This window comes from Notolepis coatsorum (genome assembly GCF_963971535.1).
Source record: "Notolepis coatsorum genome assembly, chromosome: 3".
In the NCBI taxonomy this organism is placed as follows: domain Eukaryota; kingdom Metazoa; phylum Chordata; class Actinopteri; order Aulopiformes; family Paralepididae; genus Notolepis; species Notolepis coatsorum.
In genome coordinates this window covers 64602855-64627854 of record NC_140167.1, presented here as the reverse complement: position 1 = coordinate 64627854, position 25000 = coordinate 64602855, and the positions used below count along the sequence as shown (strand labels likewise).

General features: G+C 43.9%; 1 protein-coding gene across 1 annotated transcript in view; it reads left to right on the top strand.

The window, feature by feature from the left end:
- lrp8 (low density lipoprotein receptor-related protein 8, apolipoprotein e receptor) overlaps window positions 1-25000 on the top strand; it is a gene marked incomplete at both ends in the record, with an annotated part of 393308 nt that overhangs the window by 323560 nt on the left and 44748 nt on the right. The window contains 3 exon segments of the mRNA XM_084311233.1: window positions 15526-15553; window positions 17264-17491; window positions 23396-23514. Coding sequence (XP_084167359.1) covers window positions 15526-15553; window positions 17264-17491; window positions 23396-23514 — 375 coding nt within the window.

The following is a 25000-nucleotide window of genomic DNA, read 5'->3' as shown; positions in this document are numbered from 1 at the left end:
AACAAAGTTCTCACTCATCCATTCATTCATGAACAGCTCTCAGCTGTTGCTGATCACCGCGGCGCCGGCGGGTGATGAACAGATCAGAATGCATGAAAACACGACTCACCATACCTCCTTGTTTGTTGTTAAGTCCTCCAAAATCCCTGCTAATGTTTGAAACATGTCATATCCACTCGCCGCCCTCCAATTCCAGATTGGCGTTGAATGCAGCTACTTTATCTGCCAACTTGCCTCGTTGTTGTTGTTGTTGTTGTCGCCACATATTATGCAGAGAGGACGTCGGCTCGGCACGCAAGAATCACCGACCTGTTGCGATAAACCCGTATTTTAAGTATGGCTCCTGTTTATTAAAAGAAGCGTTATATTTCCCCGTTGCTATCCAAAGATGTTTGTTTTGTTTACTTCAACTCGCTCGCGAGTCGCATCTCGAACGCGGAAGTGAAAGTGCGTTAGGGAAATAGACACGGGGCCCGGTGGGACTATTCCATTGGTTCTCCCAGTCCACCTGACCATTTCAACTGGCTATAGTGACAGACATGCTTTTGACGACTGCCGTTAGATAGATACAGCTTCACAATAAAAGACACCCTGGCGTCCCGAGTGAATATTTCCCGCGCGTCAAATAAATATCATATTCTCAAAATAATCTGACGGGCCAGAAATTATTGCTGGCGGGCCAATGTTGGCCCGCGGGCCGCCTATTGCCGATCCCTGTCTTATAGTATTCCAACGGGAGAATGCAAACTCGGTGCAAGACCCCAGAATAATATGGATGTCGGTAAAGGGAATGATCAAAGATTTCACGGATAGCTTTTCCTCCAAAATGCGCAAGAATAAATGCACAAAACTGGCTGAGCTGGAAACGCTTTACTCAACGTTATTTAATTCTCTAAAATACAACAACTCAACTCGGCTAGAGAATCAAGTTAACGTACTAAAAATAGAGATCAATGCCATATACAGACAACAATCGGAAATACAAATACGCAGCACAAGACAACAGCAGTACTCCCATGGTTCCAAACCTAGTCATCTATTAGCCATGCGATTAAGAATTAATGCAAAATTTGCAGATATAACTACCATTAGAGCACAACAAGTACTTGTAACAGATCCTGTAAAAATAAACGATACATTCAAAGAATTCTACTCCGACTTATATAAATCAGAAACGACCTTCGATCAAAACAAAATGGACACATTTCTTAATCAAATTATTCTCCCTAAACTTTCAGAGGATGACGCTAAACAGTTAGAAACACCGATCACACTAGAGGAACTCAAGAAGGCCATAACCGCAATGCAAAGTGGTAAGGCTCCTGGAAGAGACGGTTTCCCATCAGAAATGTACCTTTCTTGTTGGGACATAATTGGTCCCTTATTACTAAATATGATCTTATACTCAGTCAAGGAGGGGAACTTCCATAAGAATGACAATATTGCACTCATAACAGTTTTCCTTAAAAAAGACAAAGACCCCAACGAGTGCGGTAGTTATAGACCTTTAAGCCTCCTCGGAACCGATATCAAACTGTACTCTAAGGTATTAGCCATCAGATTACAAAAGCATATGACGTCTTTAGTTCACCCGGACCAAACTGGCTTCATAAGAGGCCGCCTGATCACTGATAACATAAGACGAATACTGCACGTACTAGATGCCGACAAGGATGACACCATACCTAAGGCGATGCTGTCCCTGGATGCTATGAAAGCCTTTGACAGGCTGGAATGGTCGTATCTATGGGCAGTACTAGAAAGGATGGAGTTAGGAAAAGGATTCATTGATATGATTAAAGTATTATACAAAGACCCATCGGCCATGATTACAACAGGCACAATCATCTCCAAAATCTTTCCGGTATCACGCTCTGCCAGACAGGGTTGTCCTCTTAGTCCCGGACTATTCAATCTATCATTAGAGCCTTTAGCACAATATATAAGACAATCCCAATCCATAGAACCAATCGTAATCAAGGGCACACAACAAAAAATTTGTTTATATGCGGACGACGTAATATTGTTCATGCAAAACCCCAACACCACATTGCCTCATCTGCTCAAGTTGATTGAGGACTTTGGTGATTTATCGGGATTTAAGATAAATTGGCCGAAGTCGGCTTTCCTTCCACTTAACACCCCTGCAAAAAAAGATATAACCCTCCCAGGAGAGATACCGATGGTAAAACATTTCAGATGCTTGGGAGTGGAAATATTCCCCACCATAAGACAAACGGTGAAGCACAATTACACAAAAATCCAAAACAAAATCAAAGACGACCTTGATAGATGGGCAAAACTTAAAAACACAGTACAAGCACGGATATCAATAGTTAAGATGGATGTACTACCTAGAATCAACTTCTTCAGTTCAATGCTACCGTTACCCCCTCCAGAGGGTTACTGGAAAAGATTACACTCCTCCACATACAAATTTATTTGGAATAACAAACCACCACGTATAAAAAGATCCACCGCACAGAGAAATAAAGCAGATGGTGGCATGGCATTTCCAGATTTTTTCCAATATTTTAAGGCGTACACATTAAGACCATTGACAACATGGTTTGACCCCCAAGCATTAGTATCCTGGAGAAAATTAGAAGAAAACATAGTAGCCCCACATAGACTGAAGGACATAGCATACACTGAACTACCAATCAAGCACTGTGAACGAAAATTTGGCCCCATAATTACTCATGCGATCCGGATATGGCGTGAATCACAAAATAAAAATCCTAACCCACATAAATGGCACAATCATACTCCCTTATTCAATAACAATGCACTCTTAATTGAAAAACGACCTATAAGATTCCCTATATGGGAAGAGCAAGGCATACACTCATTAGGGGATGTTTTTAACAAACAGGGTTTTTGTAGTGATAAAGAAATACGCAAAAAAATTTATCTCACCAAGTCCACATGGCTTTTTTACAAACAGTTACAGCTATGTTTGAAGTCTCACGGTGTTCCATTAGACAGACCAATTGAACACCACAGATACCACAAATTCTTCTACGAAAGAGAGACATCTAGAGGTTTTGTTTCAGAATTTTATCATCAATTACTAACGTCCTCGTATGAAACCCTCCAACTAGACTCTGTCTGGAGGAGGGATATACCAGACCTGGAAAATGACTTTGATTGGCAAGGAGCCTGGGCAAATGTCCGACTTACATCAAGGAACCCGGATCATCAACAAATCAATCTTAACTATATCCACAGGACATACTTGACTCCTATAAGACTGTGCTGAATGGGGCTTAAACAAGACTCCAAATGCACCCAATGTACAAATGGGGACGAAGGGACATTTATGCACATGTATTGGGACTGCCCACCAGTCAAGGCATTCTGGAAAGATGTGACCCAACAATTATCAAAACTCGTATCTTGGAATATACCTGTACACCCCTCGGTATTACTATTGAATGATGTTTTTGAGTTTGCAGTGAATCCACAGCTAAAGAGATTGGTTTTATCGGGTATCACAGTAGCTAAAAAGCTGATTGCATCAAGCTGGTTTCAACCGGAAAAAATGTGCCGTAAAGTTTGGTTTCTTACATATCTCGATGTGATTTATCAAGAAATATCTACAGCAAGAATTCTGGGTCTCAATGAATCCAAAATGTCAATGTGGTTAGAAGTGGTGGAGAGAATAAAAGCTAGCTTATAATGGTAGTGTCTGGTTAGGTGCGAGGGATAGTGGAGGTACTTCTAAAGGTGGGGTCCGGGAGGGGGGGGTTCGAGCTGGAGCATATGTGTGTAGGTTTTTAGATAACAGGTATTAGGGGTATATCTTATATAAGACAATTAACTAAAATGTGATCTCATTGGATGTGCTCTGACAATTAATGCTTGTATATCTTATCGTGTGTTGTCATGTTTGTTTATGTTTGTTTAAAAAATAATAAAAAAATAAAATACAAAAAAAAAATATGTCCCTAGAATCAGATACCAAGAACATGCAAATGGACCATTTAAAAAAAAAATAAAAAATTGTAAATCTGTATTCAACGTTCTTATTGAATGAATGAGATAAAAAAATTTTTTTTAAACATTTATAGAAATCTTTTTACATTTTTCTTATTAATTTTGAGTTAATTTTCATAACGCGATAATTTGCTGTGTAATTAATTAATCTAATTAATGCGATAAACTGACAGCCCTACTTTTTATATATTTTTTATTGTATCTACTAAAACTGTATTGTATTGTTTGTTTTGTAAAGTGTCTTTGATCATTAGGAAAAGCGCTATATACATCTGATGTATTATTATTATTAGGAATGTTAGGCTTTTTTTTTATGTTTCTCATCTGGGTAAGAGTTTCTTATCTGGGTAAGAGTGCTCTCAACCACTCTTAGAATTTGGTCTTGCCTGATAGAAAAGCAACAATAAGAAAACATTGCTGAATCCCAGGTAAGAACAAAATAAGAGGAAATGCTAGTTAAGCACGAAATCTGTTCTTATATCGCTTCATGAATGAGGCCCATTGGCTGCATTCACACTGCACGCCTTAGTGCTCAATTCTGATTTATTGCTCAGATCAGATTTTCTTTGTTTGGCTGTTCAATCAACATTTTAAAAATGTGGCCAAGGTCAACTCGTCATGCTCCTGAACTGACACGCATGCGCAAATGAACAATAACGAAGATGGATGTAAAAACTGTGACAAATGTCAATTTAACCTCTTAACTCATTGGTGGCCCGCCAACGCTTGAGCGCCAATAACGAGTAAACTCGTTTTTGGATTCTTTGATATTTTTCCTTTGATCCCCGTTCTAAACGATCATCTGGATCACTCTAGCCAACCCTGGCTCATTTGCCTACGTTGGAATTGTAATGCTGATCGAATCTCACCAGGTGGCAGTATCACCTACCTTTTGAACTCTGATAGAAAGGGATCAGTAGAGACAATGAATGAACTGGACTATCAAGACTCGCTCTGAGGGGGAGGAGCTCTTCCAAAGCAATCGCTAGATCTGCTTGCCTCAAAACCTATAGTTTCCCATAAACAAGTGTAATTACATATAAACGGGTAACCGCGATCGCCGATGGGATCATTGGAATTATTATTTTTGGAGTACCTTCTGGCTAAGGTATGTACATTTTACCGAACCTGAAACATGTTTCTGTAATGATCAGTGTCTTACTGCAGCGTTTTCTAACAATCGCATTTTCGGGGTAAGACCACCCCCCCCCCCCCCCCCCACCCCATGACGATTTTGTGAAGGCACATGTGTATATCAACCAGAATGATTTGGGCTTATTGCATATAACACGTTTTATCTCGCGATCTATGGAAAAGACTGGATTATTTTGGAAATGGGCGATGTTTAGCGTGTAATAAACTACAAACAACAGTGTGTAGAAACAAACAATTTTTTACATGTTGGACTAGAAATAGTTTCTGTCAAATGAGCCATACTATTGTCTCCATAGCTATAATATAGAATATACAATAGTTCCGCAAAGATCGTGAAATATCGTGAAAATGGTCAAGAAAAGCTGACACTAGTCAGTGCAGATGGGGAAAGGGGCGTGGTCATCAATGAGTTAACAGGCGGGCAGACAAGTGGAAATTGTTTTACTTGAACTTGAGGACTGCATACTTTTTTTGCAAAGCTTAGCTTTATACTTTATACTTATAGCACATGCATGTGCCGGGTCTATTTTGAAAGATAACATTCTGAAGTTACTAATGCTTGAAGTTGAAGTTGAACTTGTGTACTCAAATTTTTCTGTAGTGGTTGCAATATCAAAAAACAAATATTAAAAAAATTGGTATAAGCTGGAAAACACTGCGGATCCATAGCCTGAAGTCTTATGTAGTACAGGTCATTTTTTTTTTTAAATCCATTCATAAATGGGTCTTTGAGAGAGATCCGGGTAAACTGTGTGACAAAAGAAAAAGCTCACGAAAATCCATTTCCTTTCATTCTCAAGTGTGATTCACTTCTGGTTTTCGCTCGTCAACTTTCACATAGATCCCTTATTTGACCCCCCCCCCCCACATGGGGTATCATTGGAAAGGTACTCTCATTGGCTACAACGCTGACCACTAATTTTCGCCATCAATGGATGATTGGCAGTTCTAGAGTGTCGGGAGTCCGGGGTGGTCATCTGACGTGTGCACGCGTAAAAGGACGCTCGCCTGACATATCATCATGTAACTCGAGAACAGAGGCAGTTATTTGGTCAAGTCAGGTGGCGTTCAAACGGCAACAAATAGATGTTTCGAACGGTAATTTATATGTTAGGTGAAAAATGCAGCCAGAGCTGCTAGACGCTTGCAAAGTGCCGTGACTTTGTGCGTTCTGCCCACGGGCACGTCGGGACGTATACGTCCCGGTGCACGTTAAGAGGCTAGAGTGACGCAAAAGTCACATCAAAATTGTATGACTGTTCAGACTGAGGTCTCATTGCAAAATAAATCAGATGTGTACTGTGATTTAGGACCACATATGAAAGTGGCTCAAATCAGAATTGAAAAGATCGGATTCCATGTGATTTGTGCTGTTCACACTGTTGTGAAAGAATCAGATCCGAGTCACATTTGAGCAAAAGAAAAAGAAAATACCCCACAACTTGTTCAAGTACTCACACTGAAAGACATCATCTCTTAATTGACCACCATAAAAACGTATCGAAATATGTCCCTATCTTACTGCCTCTTTTCACCCCCATGTCTATCTCAGTTTACTATCATAATGCTGCATTGTGAATTGTAACAGCCATACATAGACATCTGCATGCGCACACACACACACACACACACACACACACACACACACACACACACACACACACACACACACACACCAAAGCAAGCTGGATTCCATTTCAGAGTTGTTTGACTTTGTGTGAGAACAGATTTCTGTCTTCCCTTTACTCCCCCCCCTTTCACATCCCTCCACTCTTTCTTTTTCTTTACATTTACATTTTGTCATTTAGCTGACGCTTTTATCCAAAGCGACTTACAAGCTTTACACAACAAGTCAGCAGGAAGGGTACAACTCTATCAGCTGAGAAAAAAATGTCATCAAAGTGTTGAGTGTTAGTTAGGGTTAGGTAAAAAAAAAAAAAATCGGATATTGATTGAAGAAGTGTCTCTTTAGTCAACGGCAAAAGATTGGACGGGTTTCAGCTGTCCTAACTGGTGGGAAGTTCGTTCCACCATCGTGGGGCAAGGACAGAGAATAGGCGGCTTCTCTTTGATGACCCTCCCGGAGCTCGGATAGGAGTAGGTCTGAGGCGGCCAGAGGATGTAGAGCGGAGGGGTCTTGAGGGTGTGTAGTTAGAGACCATTGACCGGAGGTAGGCGGGAGCCATTCCCTTCGCCGCACGGTATGCCAGGTTGAGGGCCTTGAAACGGATTCGTCTAGCAATGGGGAGACAGTGCAGGTCCCTACGAAGTGGGGTGACATGGGCTGACTTCGGTAGGTTTGAGATCAGGTGGGCCACTGCGTTCTGAATGAGTTGAAGAGGCTTGATGGCAGTGGTCGGAAGGCCAGCAAGCAGTGCATTGCAGTAGTCGAGGCAGTAGATGACTGTTGTTGGACGAGGAGTTGGGTGGCTTCTTTTGTCAGGAAGGGGCGGATCCTTCTGACGTTGCTCTGGGGGAATCTGCAGGTTCTGGTTGTCGCTGCAATGTGAGCGGAGAAGTTCAACTGGTCGTCAAGGACAACACCAAGGTTATTGGCGGTCGGGAACACGGCCACAGCTAAATTCTCGACTGTGATGGAAAGGTCTGTCAGGGGGGAGGATTTGGCCGGCAGGTGAAGCAATTTGGTTTTGATTAGGTTCAGTTTGAGGTGGTTGGTCGTCATCCAGGCGGAGATGTCGGACAGACAGGCAGAGATCCGCTCAGCGACGTGGATATCTGAGGGAGGGAAGGAGAGGAAGAGTTGAGTATCATCGGCATAGCAATGATACGAGACGTGATAATGTTACCTAGAAATTTAGTGTAGAGGGAGAAGAGAAGGGGTCCAAGAACCGAGCCCTGGGGGACACCCGTCCGCATGGGGTGGGGGGCAGACAGGGTCCCTCTTCATGACACTTGGTAGGAGCGGTCATTGAGGTATGATGTCAGCCATGTCAGCACAGAGCCAGCCACTCCCAGGTCTAGGAGAATCAGGACAGAGGAGAGGCCTTTCGCTTTTGCTAAGTGAAGTGCCTCTGTGACCGCAATGCGGGCCGTCTCTGTCGAGTGACCAGTCCTGAAGCCTGACTGATTAGGGTCTAGGAGGTCATTCTGTAAGAGATAATCTGTAAATTGGTTGGATACAGCACGATCAAGTGTTTTAGAAAGGAAGGGGAGAAGAGAGACAGGACAATAGTAGTCTATGAGGGTGGGGTTCTTGTTTTTTTTTTATGAGCGGTGTGACTTTGGCTTGTTTTAAGGAGGTGGGGACCACCCCTGAGTTGAGGGAGGAGTTGATGGTTGCAGTTAGGAATGGGAGAATGTCTGGTGCTATGGTCTGGAGGAGTGGGGAGGGTAACTGGTCCAGCTGGCATGTAGTGGGACGGTTCGATGTTACCAGTGTCAGGGTCTCGGCGTCTGTAACTCTCTCTCAACCTGTCACACATTCTGGTAGCCAGACGTGTGTGTGTGGGTGTGGGTGTGGGTGTGTGTGTGTGTGTGTGGGTGTGATACACCTGGAGGGCTGTCATCAGTTTGAAAGTGGAAATGGTTTGTCCTTCACACAGGCACACATGCACACACACACACACACACTCACCTGCTCATATTGCACACATGAACATACTTAGGTGTTTGTGTGTGTGTCACCCTGATCAAGGAGGAGCCTTCGATCATCCCAGCTGAGCCATATGCTCAGTCTAATCTCACTGCCACCGTAAGCACCCCCATTACTCATACACACACACACACACACACACACACACACACACACACACACACACACACACACACACACACACACACACACACACACTTATACACACAAACACACACACCTACACACACACACACACACTTATACACAGTCACAATCACATGCATGAACAAACATAACCCGCTCACACACAAACACACACAGACACACACACACAGGTATTTTGTGTGCTGCACTGCGCCTATTTTGTCCAGTGTGATTCTCTGATGGCAATCCTAGCCATGCAGTATATTGTGTGAATACAATCCAGGGCCCTCATTCATCAACGTGTTCTACGCACAGATCTGTGCTTACCCTGTGCGTACGATCATTTCTAAGCAAAGAGTGGGATTCATCAATTTCGATTTGAACTTGACTCCGTGCTTACATCTACGCACAGGTCAGACCAGGCGTACCTCGCGCCCAGTGGTAGAATATCGTTACTACGCATAAGCACTCCTCAGTCCTGCATTAGTTTCAAGGCGGAAATAAGCTTCCGTGCATTAGTGTTCAACTTCTGTATGACCCGTAATTCATTATAGTTCATTGTAAAATAGCGACAGTAGTGTAATTATAACGGGCTCACACGCGAACAAGAGGTTGGCCTGCTTGTTTGGCACGGGGGGGCAGACGCAAAACACCAACCTCCAAACGCGATTAGATATTGTTTCAAATAAAAAGCAAATTATTTTGTGTGTCATGATTCCAAATAAGATTGGTCACGAAATGCTTTCTACTTCAATTTGTTGGTTAGAATAGATGACCTCCGTTGAAACTTCACTGAGACTAACAGTCTATTTGTGAGCTCCCGCACAGATGTGATGATAATAATAATAATAACAATAATAATAATAGCTTCATTTTATATAGCGCCTTTCAAGAGACCCAAGGTCGCTTTACATAGATAGGGGGGGGGGAATAACAAAGTAACAAACATAGTGGACAGACACACAACATATATATATGATGATGGAATTCATTCAAGATCCTCTCCACACTCGGGTCTTTGCCACCGCGGCACGGTCCATCGTGATATTGGAGATGGATCGACCAATAGACTGTTACTGTAGCTGTCAAAGCTCCATCACAAATGCAGTTATGTGAATAGAAAGGGATTCCACTCAGTAAATGTTGCGATGCGCATTTGCCTGATACATGTTATTGCTGGATGCCGGGAGGAAGGCGATGCTGAATGTTTTCAATTCATTAAATAAAACTGATACTTTTTGCAAGGGTTTACTGACTGTCATACAAATGATCAACCAACTACATACTGTAACTTTTCAGTGCACGTTCTTATTTACATTGTGACAACAGCCTTGTGAGTTCCCGCAGTGACCCGCACACAGACATGATGGAATTCAAGTTCATGTTTGTATTGATCACATATAGGCAGGCTACACATGGCGTATCTGCTACATCATACATGGCAGTAAGATTCATTGTTCTTGTATAGCTCTCGTATTATTGTTTATGTAGGCTACCCAATACTGACATCAAAATGGATTGTAGTATGCCTCTAGAAATCATATGCAGCAGGTAGAAAATTGACGGGAGATCCATCGCGATTTGGAATCAAATTGAGGAGAACTTTAATCCCTGGGTATTAATCAAACAACACGGGAAAAGGCAGTCATATTCCAGCGCGGTCTTTATTAGCCGACAACAAAATAGATGCCTCTAAAAATCATATAGCCAATCGAACACAACTAATAAAGGCATTCATATTACAGCACGGTTATGATGACACACAACCAACGCCAAACAGTGGTCAACGAACGGTCTTTATTAGTATTTTGAGCTGTCCAGGCAGAATTGCAGCAATGGTCTTAGGGAGCCGTTGATATGATATCTGACATCACCGTTTACAAATCCGCCTTTTATTTATCCCATAATACGCGATAGTGTCTTCTTGGTTCGACAGCAGTGAATTCTCCGTGGAGTTTCTCAGAGTACCGCTCGGGTCAGTCCATTATTTCACATCCCATGGGGGGTGTTTCCTCACTTTCATGACCATATATGGATAATCATGCACGAGCATTGACGGTAGAACAAAGTTCTACGGAGGAGCGTAGAGCCTGCGTACGCACCGTGTGATGAATCCCGACTTCCCTGTGCGTACACTAGTTCTACATTCCGTGCTTACGTGTGGAAATAGAACATATTCTACGTCCACGTTGATGAATGAGGGCCCAGGCATTTACGGATAACATTTATTTGGTGGATGCCTTTATCCAAAGTACTTTACAGTACAGTTGTTGGTATGAGTGGCCACCCAGTGGGACCTGGGACCTCTAACCATGGCAGTGTTAGTGCCATGCTCTACCCACTGAGCTACACAGGGAATGGAACCTCTAACCATGGCAGTGTTGGTGCCATGCTCTACCCACAGAGCTACACAGGGAATGGAACCTCTAACCATGGCAGTGTTGGTGCCATGCTCTACCCACTGAGCTACACAGGGAATGGAACCTCTAACCATGGCAGTGTTGGTGCCATGCTCTACCCACTGAGCTACACAGGGAATGGAACCTCTAACCATGGCAGTGTTGGTGCCATGCTCTACCCACTGAGCTACACAGGGAATGGAACCTCTAACCATGGCAGTGTTGGTGCCATGCTCTACCCACTGAGCTACACAGGGAATGGAACCTCTAACCATGGCAGTGTTGGTGCCATGCTCTACCCACTGAGCTACACAGGGAATGGAACCTCTAACCATGGCAGTGTTAGTGCCATGCTCTACCCACTGAACTACACAGGGAATGGAACCTCTAACCATGGCAGTGTTGGTGCCATGCTCTACCCACTGAACTACACAGGGAATGGAACCTCTAACCATGGCAGTGTTGGTGCCATGCTCTACCCACTGAGCTACACAGGGAATGGAACCTCTAACCATGGCAGTGTTGGTGCCATGCTCTACCCACTGAACTACACAGGGAATGGAACCTCTAACCATGGCAGTGTTGGTGCCATGCTCTACCCACTGAACTACACAGGGAATGGAACTCCTAACCCTGGTAGTTTAATTTCAAGCCTTTATTTAAACTCGAAAGGCAACTGAGATTTGAAAATAATTTTAAATGTAAATTGCTCATCGAGCGACACACCAAGATATTTATATTCAGTGACTCTCAATGCTAGAACCACTTACGGTAGATTTGTGTAAACCATCATATTCAATGTGTCTGGCTCTAGAAAACAGCATACATTTAGTTTTACTAGCATTAAGAACCAATGTAAGCTTAATAAGAGTTTCCTGGAGGGTATTAAAGGAAAGTTGTATCATCTGCATACAGATGGGCTTGACAACCATTCAGCGAAGACACAATATCATTATATATATAAATAGTGAAGATCACAGGACCTAGAATTTAACCTTTAGTTATTGATAAACATTTTGATTGGGCATAACCTGACTTTACACACTGACGTCTCACTGATGGATAATCTTGGAACCAATCGCATGCATTTCTATCCAAACCAATAGTAGCTAATCCTTTAATGGAACATTCCAACATTTTGGGAAATTAGCTTATTTAACATCTTCCCTGGAGTTAGACAAGAAGATACATACCTTTTTTGTCTCTCTGCATGCATTAGGCTTAGGGAACGCCTGGACCGTTAGCCTAGCTTAGCTTCATCACTGGAAGTGGGTCATACATTTACCTGAGTTCCCAACAATAATGTATTTTTTTTTCGTGCTCTGTCATTGATCAATTATGGTGAAGTGAGTGACGTCTGTGACTAGAGTCTCCTAGTCGCACAAGTCTCCCAGAGTCTCCTAGTCGCACAAGTCTCCCAGACATAAAAGTCTCCCAGTCACACAAGCCTCCCAGTCACACAAGTCTCCCAGTCACACAAGTCTCCTAGACACACAAGTCACACAAGTCTCCCAGTCACACAAGTCACACGAGTCTCCCAGTCACACAAGTCTCCCAGTCACACAAGTCTCCCAGTCACACAAGTCTCCAGTCACACAAGTCTCCCAGACACACAAGTCTCCCAGTCACACAAGTCTCCCAGTCACACAAGTCTCCCAGTCACAAGTCTCCCAGACACACAAGTCTCCCAGACACACAAGTCTCCCAGACACACAAGTCACACAAGTCTCCCAGTCACACAAGTCTCCCAGTCACACAAGTCTCCAGTCACACGAGTCTCCTAGTCGCACAAGTCTCCCAGTCACACAAGTCTCCCAGTCACACAAGTCGCACAAGTCTCCCAGTCACACGAGTCTCCCAGTCACACAAGTCTCCAGTCACATGAGTCTCCCAGTCACACAAGTCTCCCAGTCACACAAGTCTCCCAGTCACACAAGTATCCCAGACACACAAGTCTCCCAGTCACACAAGTCTCCCAGTCACACGAGTCTCCCAGTCACACAAGTCTCCAGTCACACGAGTCTCCTAGTCACACAAGTCTCCCAGTCACACAAGTCTCCCAGTCACATAAGTCTCCCAGTCACACAAGTCTCCCAGACACACGAGTCTTCCAGTCACACGAGTCTCCCAGTCACACAAGTCTCCCAGTCACACAAGTCTTCCAGTCACACGAGTCTCCCAGTCACACAAGTCACACGAGTCTCCCAGACACACAAGTCTCCCAGACACACAAGTCTCCCTGACACACAAGTCTTCCCTGGAGTTAGACAAGAAGATACATACCTTTTTTGTCTCTCTGCATGCATTAGGCTTAGGGAACGCCTGGACCGTTAGCCTAGCTAGCCTAACCATCGGTAGTGTGATAGTAAATGGTTAACCTTCTGTAGTTTGGCAGTGAAAGGGTTAAGACTGTCGCCTAGTGTCTTAAAGGTGTATACTAGTTGATCATATTCACTAGTCAAGCTGTACAGAGATTTAACACAGATGGAGTTTTAAGTTTAAGTTAAAATATCCCATCACCAATAGTTCATAATCAGAAAAATTAGAAATGAGGTTTGCTAGAATGTCTACTGTTCCTGTGCCAGCAGCTGGGGGTCTATACACGCCTCGTACAACCATGAGGAGGCCCCAGCTGGATCTATACACGCCTCGTACAACCATGAGGAGGCCCCAGCTGGATCTATACATGCCTCGTACAACCATGAGGAGGCCCCAGCTGGATCTATACACGCCTATTACAACCATTGAGGAGGCCCCAACTGGATCTTTTGAGCAATAAATTCACATTTCTTTGGTATGGAGACTAAATCTAAAATGGATACCGATAGTACTACGACCACACCACCCCCCCCCCCCGCTCCCAGCTCGATCCACCCTGTAGAGATTGTAGCCCATTCGAACTATATCTGAATTAGTAGTAGTGCCATGCTCTACCCACTGAGCTACACAGGGAATGGAACCCCTAACCCTGGTAGTAGTGCCAAGTTTTCCTTTTCCCTCACTCTGCCTGTGTGACCGTTATGCACCTAATTCCTACTCATTACTTCAGTGTGAGCTGGTGGCAGGCTATGATAAATGTGTTGAACGTAGCAATATTCCATTCATGCTCATTTGCAATTCCTAATCACATCCTTATGTTAATTTGAGAACCTTACAAGTGTAGCAGAGTGAATCACTCTGCTACACAAGCAACATGGTGTTTTCTCCACTGGTTGTTACATGTTAAACACGTTCTGTTGAGAAGTAGCAAGACGTTTTTCCGGTCCTAGATGTTCCACTTGTGTTCATTGGAGAGGTTCTCCATCAATCATTTGTTAATAAACTCCTCCTCTCCAATCCATCCTCTCTCTATCTCTCTATCTCTCTCTATTTCTCTGTTGGCATCGTTTTTTTCACCCCAGCTAATTAATACTGATTAGTTAGGTTCGGGTTGACGGAGGGCTAACTTAGTATCATGATGAAGATGTCTGCCGTAAACAATAACACAGCCAATTAACGACACAATCTGCTTCCCAGGCTCACAGTCATCCGTCTCTGTCTGGTCTCTCGCCCTCTCTCTACTCTTCTTATTCACCACTTAATCCTTCCTCTGATAAACTCTATATTCTGACGTATAGTTTTTTAATGATAACGACGTGAGAATGATGATAATTAATTACTACAGACCGTCTGTAGTGTGGTAGTGAAAGAGTAGTTATGAACATGTGTAGGGCTGGGTAATCGCTTGAAAATGGTCCAAATACCTCTCTGCCAGCAGTTCTGCATCCCTCTCTCTTCACTCGTCCTATCTGTCCCTCTCACTCTCCCCCATCCAACTCCAAACTCTCTCTCTCTTTCGGTCCATCCCTGCTTTTCCCCTCAGATCTCCTTATTTCTCTCTCCCTCCATCCTTCTCTCTCTCTTCATCTGCCTCCATCTCCCCTTCTCTCTCCCTCTCTCTCTCTCTCTCTCTCTCTCTCTCTCTCTCTCTCTCACCCTCCTGTCTTTCCTGATTTTTTTTTCTTTCTTTCTTTATCCCCCTCTCTTTCCCATTTTGTTCTCCATCCCTCGCTCTCTTTTCTCTCTGCCCCTCTCTCTCCCTCCATCTATCCCCTTCTTCCCTCTCTCCCTGCTAACTTTTCACTTGTGTCATCCGAGTGTGCGGTAGTGTGTGATAGTCGGTAAATTAGAATGTCATCGTATTTCCCGCCCTCGTAACAAGGTTGTCTTACAGTGTATTGCCTTGTGTTCTAGCCTCCTGGTATCTGATGCAGCACGGAGAGTAATGGGCTGTGTATCTCTAAAGGGCTGATAGAAGTGTCAGAAAATACAGTTCGGGGGGCAGAAGGAAGAGGGGGAATGGGGGGGGGGGGGGGCAAGACGAAGAGGGGGAATGGGGGTGCAGAGAAAGTTGAAAACAGTGCGGCATAGAGGAGTTAAGAGTGAAATGATAACTAGAAATAGATAACATACAGTAGAAGTGCATTCAGAGAGAGGGAAAAGGTTAGGGGAGGGAAGGATAAAAGGAGGGAGTGTGGGAAATATATATACGGAGAGGGGGATAGAGAGGGAGAGAGAGAGAGGGAATAAGAAAGACAGACAGCCAGGTGAGTAGAAAGAGGGTCACAGAGCAACAGAAGAGCCCAGACAGAGAGGGAGGCGGAGGTGGCAGGCTACACAACAACAGAGGGATGCTGTGGCGTGTGCTGCTGATCAAAGGAGACAGGCTCATTCTCTTCAGGAAGCCACGCTCGCTAGCCCGGAGGTCTCGGCTCCTTCCAGGGGTGTCCCAGGCGGGCTGTGAGCAGGCGGGGTACAGGCTCCTGAAGTGTGTTATTTCACTTTGTTTCCTATTAGCAGTGTGTTTGTTCAGCTCCTTCCTCCTCCCTTCCGTCTCCATTTGTGATTCTCTTAACATTGAAATCATAATACATACATAATTGTATCAAAATTAGAATACGTAATTATACCCCCCTCCCCGGGGGTGTACATCAACAAGGCCAATGAGTCATTATGCATTCAGACTGCTGGCTGACACATCGCCATGGGACTGACCTTTGTCTAATATGAGCTGCCTGATTGATAGCTGCTCTAGGGGCAATGGTGTTGTAGCAATAAATAAATAATAACGAGGACACATGGTGTCATACATGTAAATGTAACTGGTCTTTACACCTGCGAGCCACCACTAGGGGCAGAGTGGCTAACCGCGAGTGAATAACTTAATTGAGTTTCTGGCTGAGTGAGTCATCGTGAGAGGTCGTAGAGATGACTCTGACCATCTAAAAAGGAAACAATAGGTCATAACGTATGTGTGAATGTGTGCTCTCTCTCTCTCTCTCTCCTTTCTCTCTTTCTCTCCATCTCACCCTCTTAACCTTCTTAAAGCAACCAACGTGTATCGCAATCCATCACCCTCTTGAGTTCTTATCCTTACCAAATCCCATATAGCCCTGACCAAATCTCATCCTATTATCCTAACTCCTTCTTTTTCACTTCAATCCATTTCTTCCATTGTATTATCCTAGGGCTGGGCGATATAACGATAACGATAAATATCGCGATATATTTTAATAATCGATATCGAATATCGGGAAAAAAAACGTTTTTTTTTTATATATATATATATATATATATATATATATATATATATATATATATATATATATTTTTTTTTTGTGACCTGCAACAGGGCAGTTTTAAAACCAGAGACAGTGGACAGACTTGTCTTTCTTGCCTGCAACTTAAAGTAATGGCTTTGCTTTAAATGCCTAATGCCATCTGTGGGTGTCTTTATGAAGCTGCCCAGAGACCCCTTGCTACAAGGTTAGAGTATGTTTTTTACGTATAATTTACTGTGATGTCTATACTGAGCTCTGTTCTCTCTCTCTCTCTCTCTCTCTCTCTCTCTCTCTCTCTCTCTCTCTCTCTCTCTCTCTCTCTCTCTATCTCTCTCTCTCTCTCTCTCTCTCTCTCTCTATCTCTCTCTCAGTGCATACATCAACAAGGCCAGCGACTCGTCTCAGCAGGTGACACTGATCGACTCGGCGCTCCACTCCCCAGAGGGTCTGGCCGTCGACTGGATCCACAAGAACATCTACTGGACCGACTCGGGCAACAAGAGCATCTCGGTCGCCACGGGAGACGGCCGCAAGAGGAAGGTGCTGATCGCCACCGACCTGAGCGAACCGCGAGCCATCGTCGTGGATCCAAGACAAGGGTGAGGAGAATGGGGAGAGAGGAGAGACGGGTCTGTGTTGTGTTCTTGAATTGGAGTGTTTGAGGACATAGGTTTAGTTTGGCGTTGTGGAGTGAGTGAGTGAGTGAGGTGAGTGAGTGGCACATAGTTTCACTTATTTAAAAACAAATTTGATTAAATTAGATGGTAAGGGAGCGGCTGGGTAGCATAGAGGTCTAAGCACTCGCCTACCACCACAGAGACTCTGGGAACGAATCCAGATGTCAGCGGTACCTCCGGCTCGGTCAGTCGTCCCTACGAACACAACTGGCAGTGTTAGCGGGTGGGAAGCCGGTGAGGGTATGAGTCCTCGTCGTTGTAAACAGCAACTCCTACTGGTCGCTGGTATAGGATCTGGGGGAAATAGCGTGAACCTCAGCATGCGTTACGTTCTCCCAGTGAAACTCCTCGCTGTCAGGTGAAAAATAAGCGGCTGGCGACTCCACATGTATTGGAGGAGGCATGTGATAGTCTACACTCTCCCCAGACCAACAGTAGGGCAATGCGTGGAATGACCAGGAAGGGTATTGGCTAGGGATGCTCGATATTGGCTTTTTTACCGATACCGATATATCGATATTGTCCAACTCTTAATTTCCGATACCGATATCAACCGATATCACATTTTAATGCCGATATCGGCCGATAATATCGGTAGGCCGATAATATCGGACATCCCTAGTATTGGCATAATGACAAAATTGGGGGATGGGAGAATAATATAGAAAGGCAAAAAAAAATAAGTGCCAGTTTAACCTGTTAAGCCCTATTTTCTGAAAATCCACCTAAGAATACATACCTAAGTAAATGGAAGATTGCTCCACTTCTACAAGGCATGTTCTTGGTATCTAGGGACATTTATGGATCTCATGGAATGTATTCCCAGTGTCAGAAGTATTGTGTCTGTTACTAGGCTTGAGTAAATTGTGATGAAACAAAGGAGAATATAAATTATCTTTTTGCATCTTTGACAGTGAATTACACCATGCTAACATGAAAATAGGGAAACAATGTCCAGGCACGCACTCCAGGTTTTTCCAAATTTATTGGCAGAATGGCTTGAAGAAGGTGTGTTCACACCGAAACGTCATGATTACAGGCTGCCAATAAATTTGGAAAAACCTGGAGTGCGTGCCTGGACATTGTTTCCCTATTTTTATGTATGATATTAGAGGTTACAGCACCCAGTGTCAAGTCTAGTGAGGTGAGCGTGTTCTACAACTTTTTTCACCGTGCTAACATGAACAACTGCCACTGATCTCGTTCAGCACCTTCTTGAGATGATGTGTACAAAAAATCTAAGCAAATGAATAAAGGGAAGATGAATAAACAGAATGTTTTGTAGATACAGTACTGAATTCTGCCATCCGGACACATGCAATTTGAAATATTATTATAGAATATAGAATACCAGGCCTATAAATGACCTTATTATAGCCAAGTCGCACATCTATGGATCGGGCCAAATCTTCTCTTTCAAATGGCAGAGTTCAATTTGGATTTAGTATATCCAGGCGTGCACTGAAGAACCGTGAATGAAATCTACTGTGTACAGTTCCATTCTAATAATGGTTATGGCGCCGCCATATTGAATCTGTTTGTAATGTTCACAGAAGGTAGACACTAACTGCGCTCCAATATATGCCAATAACGTTCAGTTTTGTGGTAGAGTATCCCGAGAAATATGAGAAATAAAAGAAATTCATACACAAGTAATTTTCTTGCAGGAAGCTATAATTCGCTGGGTACTGTAGTTTTTTCGAAATTTCAACGATCATTGAGAGCTCTGGATGGCGTGATTCTTTTCCGTAGCCTCTGTTTGCGAAGACGCTCTCTGATTGGCTAGGCCGCGTACAGCGAAGAAGAAAAGACCCTCTCTGACTGGTTTAGCTCCGAAGGGTCTCTTCCGCCTTGTACATAAATATATTCTCTGCTTCGAAGTGGTTATGCTTAGGCATTCTTTCGAAGTGGTTATGCTTAGGCATTCTTTCGAAGTGGTTATGCTTGGGCATTCTTTCGAAGTGGTTATGCTTAGGCATTCTTTCGAAATGGTTATGCTTAGGCCCTCTTTCGAAGTGGTTATGCTTAGGCCCTCTTTCGACGTGGTTATGGTTAGAGTTAGGGTTAGGGTTAGCCAATCGGAGAGCGTCTTTTTCTTCTTCGCTGCAATCAAAGAGCATCTTCGCTCACAGAGGCTATGGATGCCCTGTTCTCATATGACTACAACTGGCGACTTGTAGCTAATTCAAAATGGCGAATATTCGCGAAATAATGAACACATTCCATAAACTAAAATCTCACTAATAACACTTTAACCTATTGGTAAACAAACGTATTGCTGAAAATATACACTATGACTGCTGTTGTGACATGGTTAGGATCTTCACTCTTGGATACATTTGAGAAGAAAAAAACGCTACTTGATGTGAGTGATTTATGACGTGATGTCATTTGCGGTCCGCCAATGGACCGCTCGGGTAGAAGAGGTTAAGAAACAACACAACAACGCAAACATTATAAGTAGGGATGTCCCAATCAATATGTTTGCTCCCGATCCGATCCCGATCATGTGATTTGAGTATCTACCGATACAGATCTTTCCCGATCCGATAAATTGTAATTTATTTTTTAATTTAAATTAAAAAAAAAATATATATATATATATTTTAATTTTTTCATCCCAATTTCTCACATTACATTCACCCTGAATGTTGACGTTATCCAGGTGAAAGTTAAACTTCATTCAGCGAGGCATTGCAATCCTTGACATAAATCATTTGATGTATAATTAAATCAAAGGAAATGCTTGTTTTGGCAAATTCTTCTGCTCTGTGACAATAAATAAATGGAATGATGATATGCAATTTAAAACCAAAACTAAGGCCTCAGTATGCGTTTAAGACGTGAACATGGTCATGTTTGTTGAATAATTTTTTTTTTTAAATAAAAAGTAAAAAAAAAAAATCCCGCTTAAAAAATATATATAAATTTGTCCCGATCTTCGGAAAATCACGTGATCGGATCGGGACATCCCTAATTATAAGGACAGCATACTGTAGTTGTGGTTTGCTCTGGTGGGGCTTCTCCCTCTGTGAAAGCTGAGTGAGCAGAGCACATGGGAGAGAGAGGGCAAAGCAAGACAACTGATGAGCTGAGATGTAATCAACTGGCTAGCTTACCTAGCCTGATCAGCCTAACTACTTAAACAATGTGAGCTTTCACGAATTTTCAGCATTATCGGAAAATGCTGGATTTTGCACACCTCAATTATCTTCATTTTACAAAAGCATGTCCAGTCTGTTTGCTTCTCTGGCTAAATTCCAAATCTGGTCTCTAATCATCAAGGCCACCATCATCCCTTCCCCTTAATTGGCTGATATCAATCCCTGTGCCCTGAGCCTTTCAGCCAATTGTGTGGTGCGATGTGTGCCTGGTGCCAGTGTATGGCAGCCATTGATCCTGTGTAGCCCAAGGTTGGCTGCTACACAGTGGTGGTGAAGGAGGCAATTTCCACCCAACATTGTTAAGTGCTTTTAGTGTCTAGAAAAGCGCTATACAAATGTAATGATCATTCATTCTTTCTCTGCACTCCTGCCCTCTTGTCATTGTCTCTCTCTGGTTGAGCTGCTGTTTTAAGATGGATATTTTTGCAGTGGGCGGAATCCACAAAGGGTTTGCGCGGCTTTTTCCGACGCAAAGCCGGTGCAAATAGTGCTGAAACACAGTTTGCTATCCACAGAGGCGGCGCAATGGGTGAAATGAGGTGGTAACTGCGTTCCATCAGCATTGTGTCCGGTGCAATTAGTGCGTATTTCAATTAGGTAATTAGGGCACCGAGCAGTTAACCGCGACGCACCTACCGTCTTCACAGACCTAACTAAGCGCAAAGCCCTAAGCACTATAAAGGGGCATCATGCCAGCGTCACAGGTGATCATGGCAGCAGTATTGTTCCCAGACGCAGGCATCGTAATTCCAGGCGTGCCTGTGAATGAATATTTCGAAGGAGAATATCACTATTTATTTAAGTGAGACCGAAAATCATCCGGAGACACAGGTTGCCAGCTCAAGCAATCCTTGATCTACTGAATGAAATCAAGGATTATATGAGCCAGCCACCCAGAGATCCCATGCAATCGTATTTATAATTAAAATATTGTTATTTGACGTTGTCTGCGTTATTGATTGATTGATTTTTAAATGAGATTTAGATTTTGCATCATGCTGCAACTTTTATTTGTGTTATGCATTGCTCTTGCTGCTTGTTTTATTATGTATTCATTATTTAAAGCACTTTGAACTGCAATCCTTGTATGAAAGGTGCTATATAAATAAAGATTATTATAATGATTGACTGCACTCACGTTCCAATTGTACCACCAACGAAAACGATTGTACCACTCATGTACCTCACTCTGGAAACACGGCCAATGAAAAATGTATTCTAGAGTATATGATAATGCAGGTTCTATTATCCTAACTAAACATTAAATACAACTTGCTCACTAAAAACATTTGTTAATTATAAAATATCTTCACTGGCACAGTGCCTAAATTCGGTATAAAGATTCTGCACTATGGACAGGTCTGCTCAAAATAATAAATTTGGGGATGACAAACAAATGTCACCCGCACCAAACCCTGGCAGCACATCACTCCCACCCTCATCCACCTCCACTGGCTCCCCATCAAATCCTGCAACACCTACAAAACCCTCCTGCTCACCTACAAATCCCTTCACGCTCTGGCACCTCAGTACCTCACTGACCTCCTCCACCCTACACTCAGTCACGGTCCCTGCGATCCACGGACACTGGTCAGCTCTCCATCCCCGAACCAGACTGCGACCTTCAGGGACAGAGCTTTCAGTGTGGCAGCTCCCCCCTCTGGAACTCCCTCCCCGCAGAACTCCGCACCGCCCAACTCTGGACTTATTAAAAAAACTGCTCAAAACCCACCTCTTCAACTTAGCCTTTAACCCCTAATTTCTCATATTATTGTTGTGTCTGTCCACTATGTTTGTTACTTTGTTATTTTTATATAAGATATTATTATTATTATTATTATTATTATTATTATTATTATTATTATTATGATTATTAAATGCAATGACGAAAGATAGTGACAAAAACAAAGGACGCAATGTGTCATGAAAATACAAATGAAGTAAGCTCTATAAATTACGAAGTAAACGAAATACAATACGAAATTAACGGAATACTAATGGTGAAAAATGTTATGTCTATGCCTCATTTCGGGTTTATTTCCCCTTCCTGATATCTGCCAACAGCGCTGTCAGGTGCAGACTGCTCCGCGAGCCAACTGCGCTGGACCAGATCAGGAACAAACAGCACACATCTGCGCTAGTATCTCATCCGTGGATACAGTAGCTCACAAAGACGGAGCAGATACCGTGTGCTAAACTCACGCAGTTAAGGGTGCAATTAGCACCGTGCAATCCATTCTTTGTGGATTCCACCCTGTGTGTGTGAAAATTAGCATTTTCTGTCAAATCTCACCACATTAGGTGAAAATGCTATCTAGGCCACGTGTCACTGGTCGTGTTCAGAGAGGTGGATAAAGAACAGTGTCATTAGACACGTGTCACTGGTCGTGTTGATGGATACAGAAGATGCTGGAAAGTGTACTGCATGGTACCTGCTGCTTAAGTGATTTTCGGCCCTCAGGCTGCATTCATTTATCATCTCTATTTCTTCTTTATTTCCCTCTCTCCTCTCTCTCAGCCCCCTCCGCTCTCTCTCTCATTATCTCTCTCTTTCTTTCTCCCCATTCTCTTTCTTTTTCTATCTATGTCTCTAACTCCCTCTTGCACTCACTCTCTCGCTGGCTAAATGTCTTAACTTGTCTGTGTGTGTCCCGTGTGGCAGGTTCATGTACTGGTCGGACTGGGGAGACCGGGCCAAGATAGAGAAGGCCGGGATGAACGGAGTGGACCGCCAGGTTCTGGTGTCGGAGCGCATCGAGTGGCCCAATGGAATCACCCTGGGTAAGAGAGGGAGGGAGGGAGGGAGGGAGGAGGGGAGGGATGGAGGGGGGGAGGGAGGGAGGGGGAGAGAGGGAGGGAGGGAGGGAGGGGGGGGAGAGAGGGAGGGAGGGAGGGAGGGAGGGAGAGGGAGGGAGGGAGGGATGAATGGAGGGATGAATGTAGTGGACTACCAAGCTACCAAGGGCTCGTACCAAGTTGACCCCTAAACACTCATTGACTATCTTGCACTAGTGTTAAAGCATGTCCCACATACCAATTAAGCCAAATTGATCAAGGGGCCGTGACACTTCAGCTCTTTGATGCGCCCTCGAAATTGAGCCAGTCAAAGCACGCACTTTAAAGTGAGAGGTAGTGTATTATCAGTTTTCTGGTGTCAGATGAAGAGAGGGAGAGAGGGAGAGGGAGAGGGAGAGGGAGAGGGAGAGGGAGGGAGGGAGGGAGGGAGGGGATGGATGGAGGGAGAGGGAGGGGAGGGAGGGAGAGGGAGAGAGAGAGAGAGAGAGAGGGAGAGAGGAGAGAGGGAGGGAGGGAGGGGAGAGAGAGAGAGAGAGAGAGAGGAGAGAGAGAGGGAGAGAGAGAGGGGAGAGAGAGGAGAGAGAGAGAGAGAGAGAGAGAGAGAGAGAGAGAGAGAGAGAGAGAGAGAGAGAGAGACAGACTCTGTGGGGCCAACTGTTACATTCACTCTGTGTTTCTCGCTCATCAATCAACCAGCGCTTGACTACCGGAATGAATAAGATACCCGGCGCCGTGCCGTCAATAACTCCATCAGTCCCTTCAAATCCCCCACGGGCCGTCAGACAATCCCCTGCCCGCCTTGCGGCCCAACCACCAAGAGAGCGGACAAGGTGCTTACAGCTCCGAACGAAATTGAGGTGTCACTACATCTGTATGAAAACTAATTATTATCGTTTTATTATTAATTTTTGTTGGGAGCGAGCCCAGCGAGGCGAGCGAACACTACCACTCTGGCAGAACGCCAGCGATTATTTTTCCTCCCTCGTCAGTGATTTCACACGGAGATAGAGTGCGCCGGCTGATTGTCGGAGCGGGTAGGAGGTGTAGCCACCAATGAATATGTGGGGTCCCCCCCCCCCCCCCCTCCGCTTCTCCCTGGCGTTCTCATTGAACATTGAGTGAATGTTTATGTTTTGGCGGAGCTGCCGATATGGCTTTCTGAGGCGGCCGATCAGCCCCTTGCTTTTTCAGCTTTACAGCTGAAGCACGTTTCTTCATTGACCACTTTAGAACTGTTATGACGATGGATGAGTACAATTGACGTTTATTTCGCAATACAAGGTATGATCAACATGATTCAGTCAATATCGTGTTTCAGTAGCCACCCCTATTCATGGTACATGTTCTACATGATACAATATCAAAATATCTATAAAATATACTATATAATTGCCGTTATATAGTAGTAAAGAAAAGTGCAACAATGGAGGAGCTTGGTTCCTGTAGGTTCCTGTAGGGCACCAGCAGTATT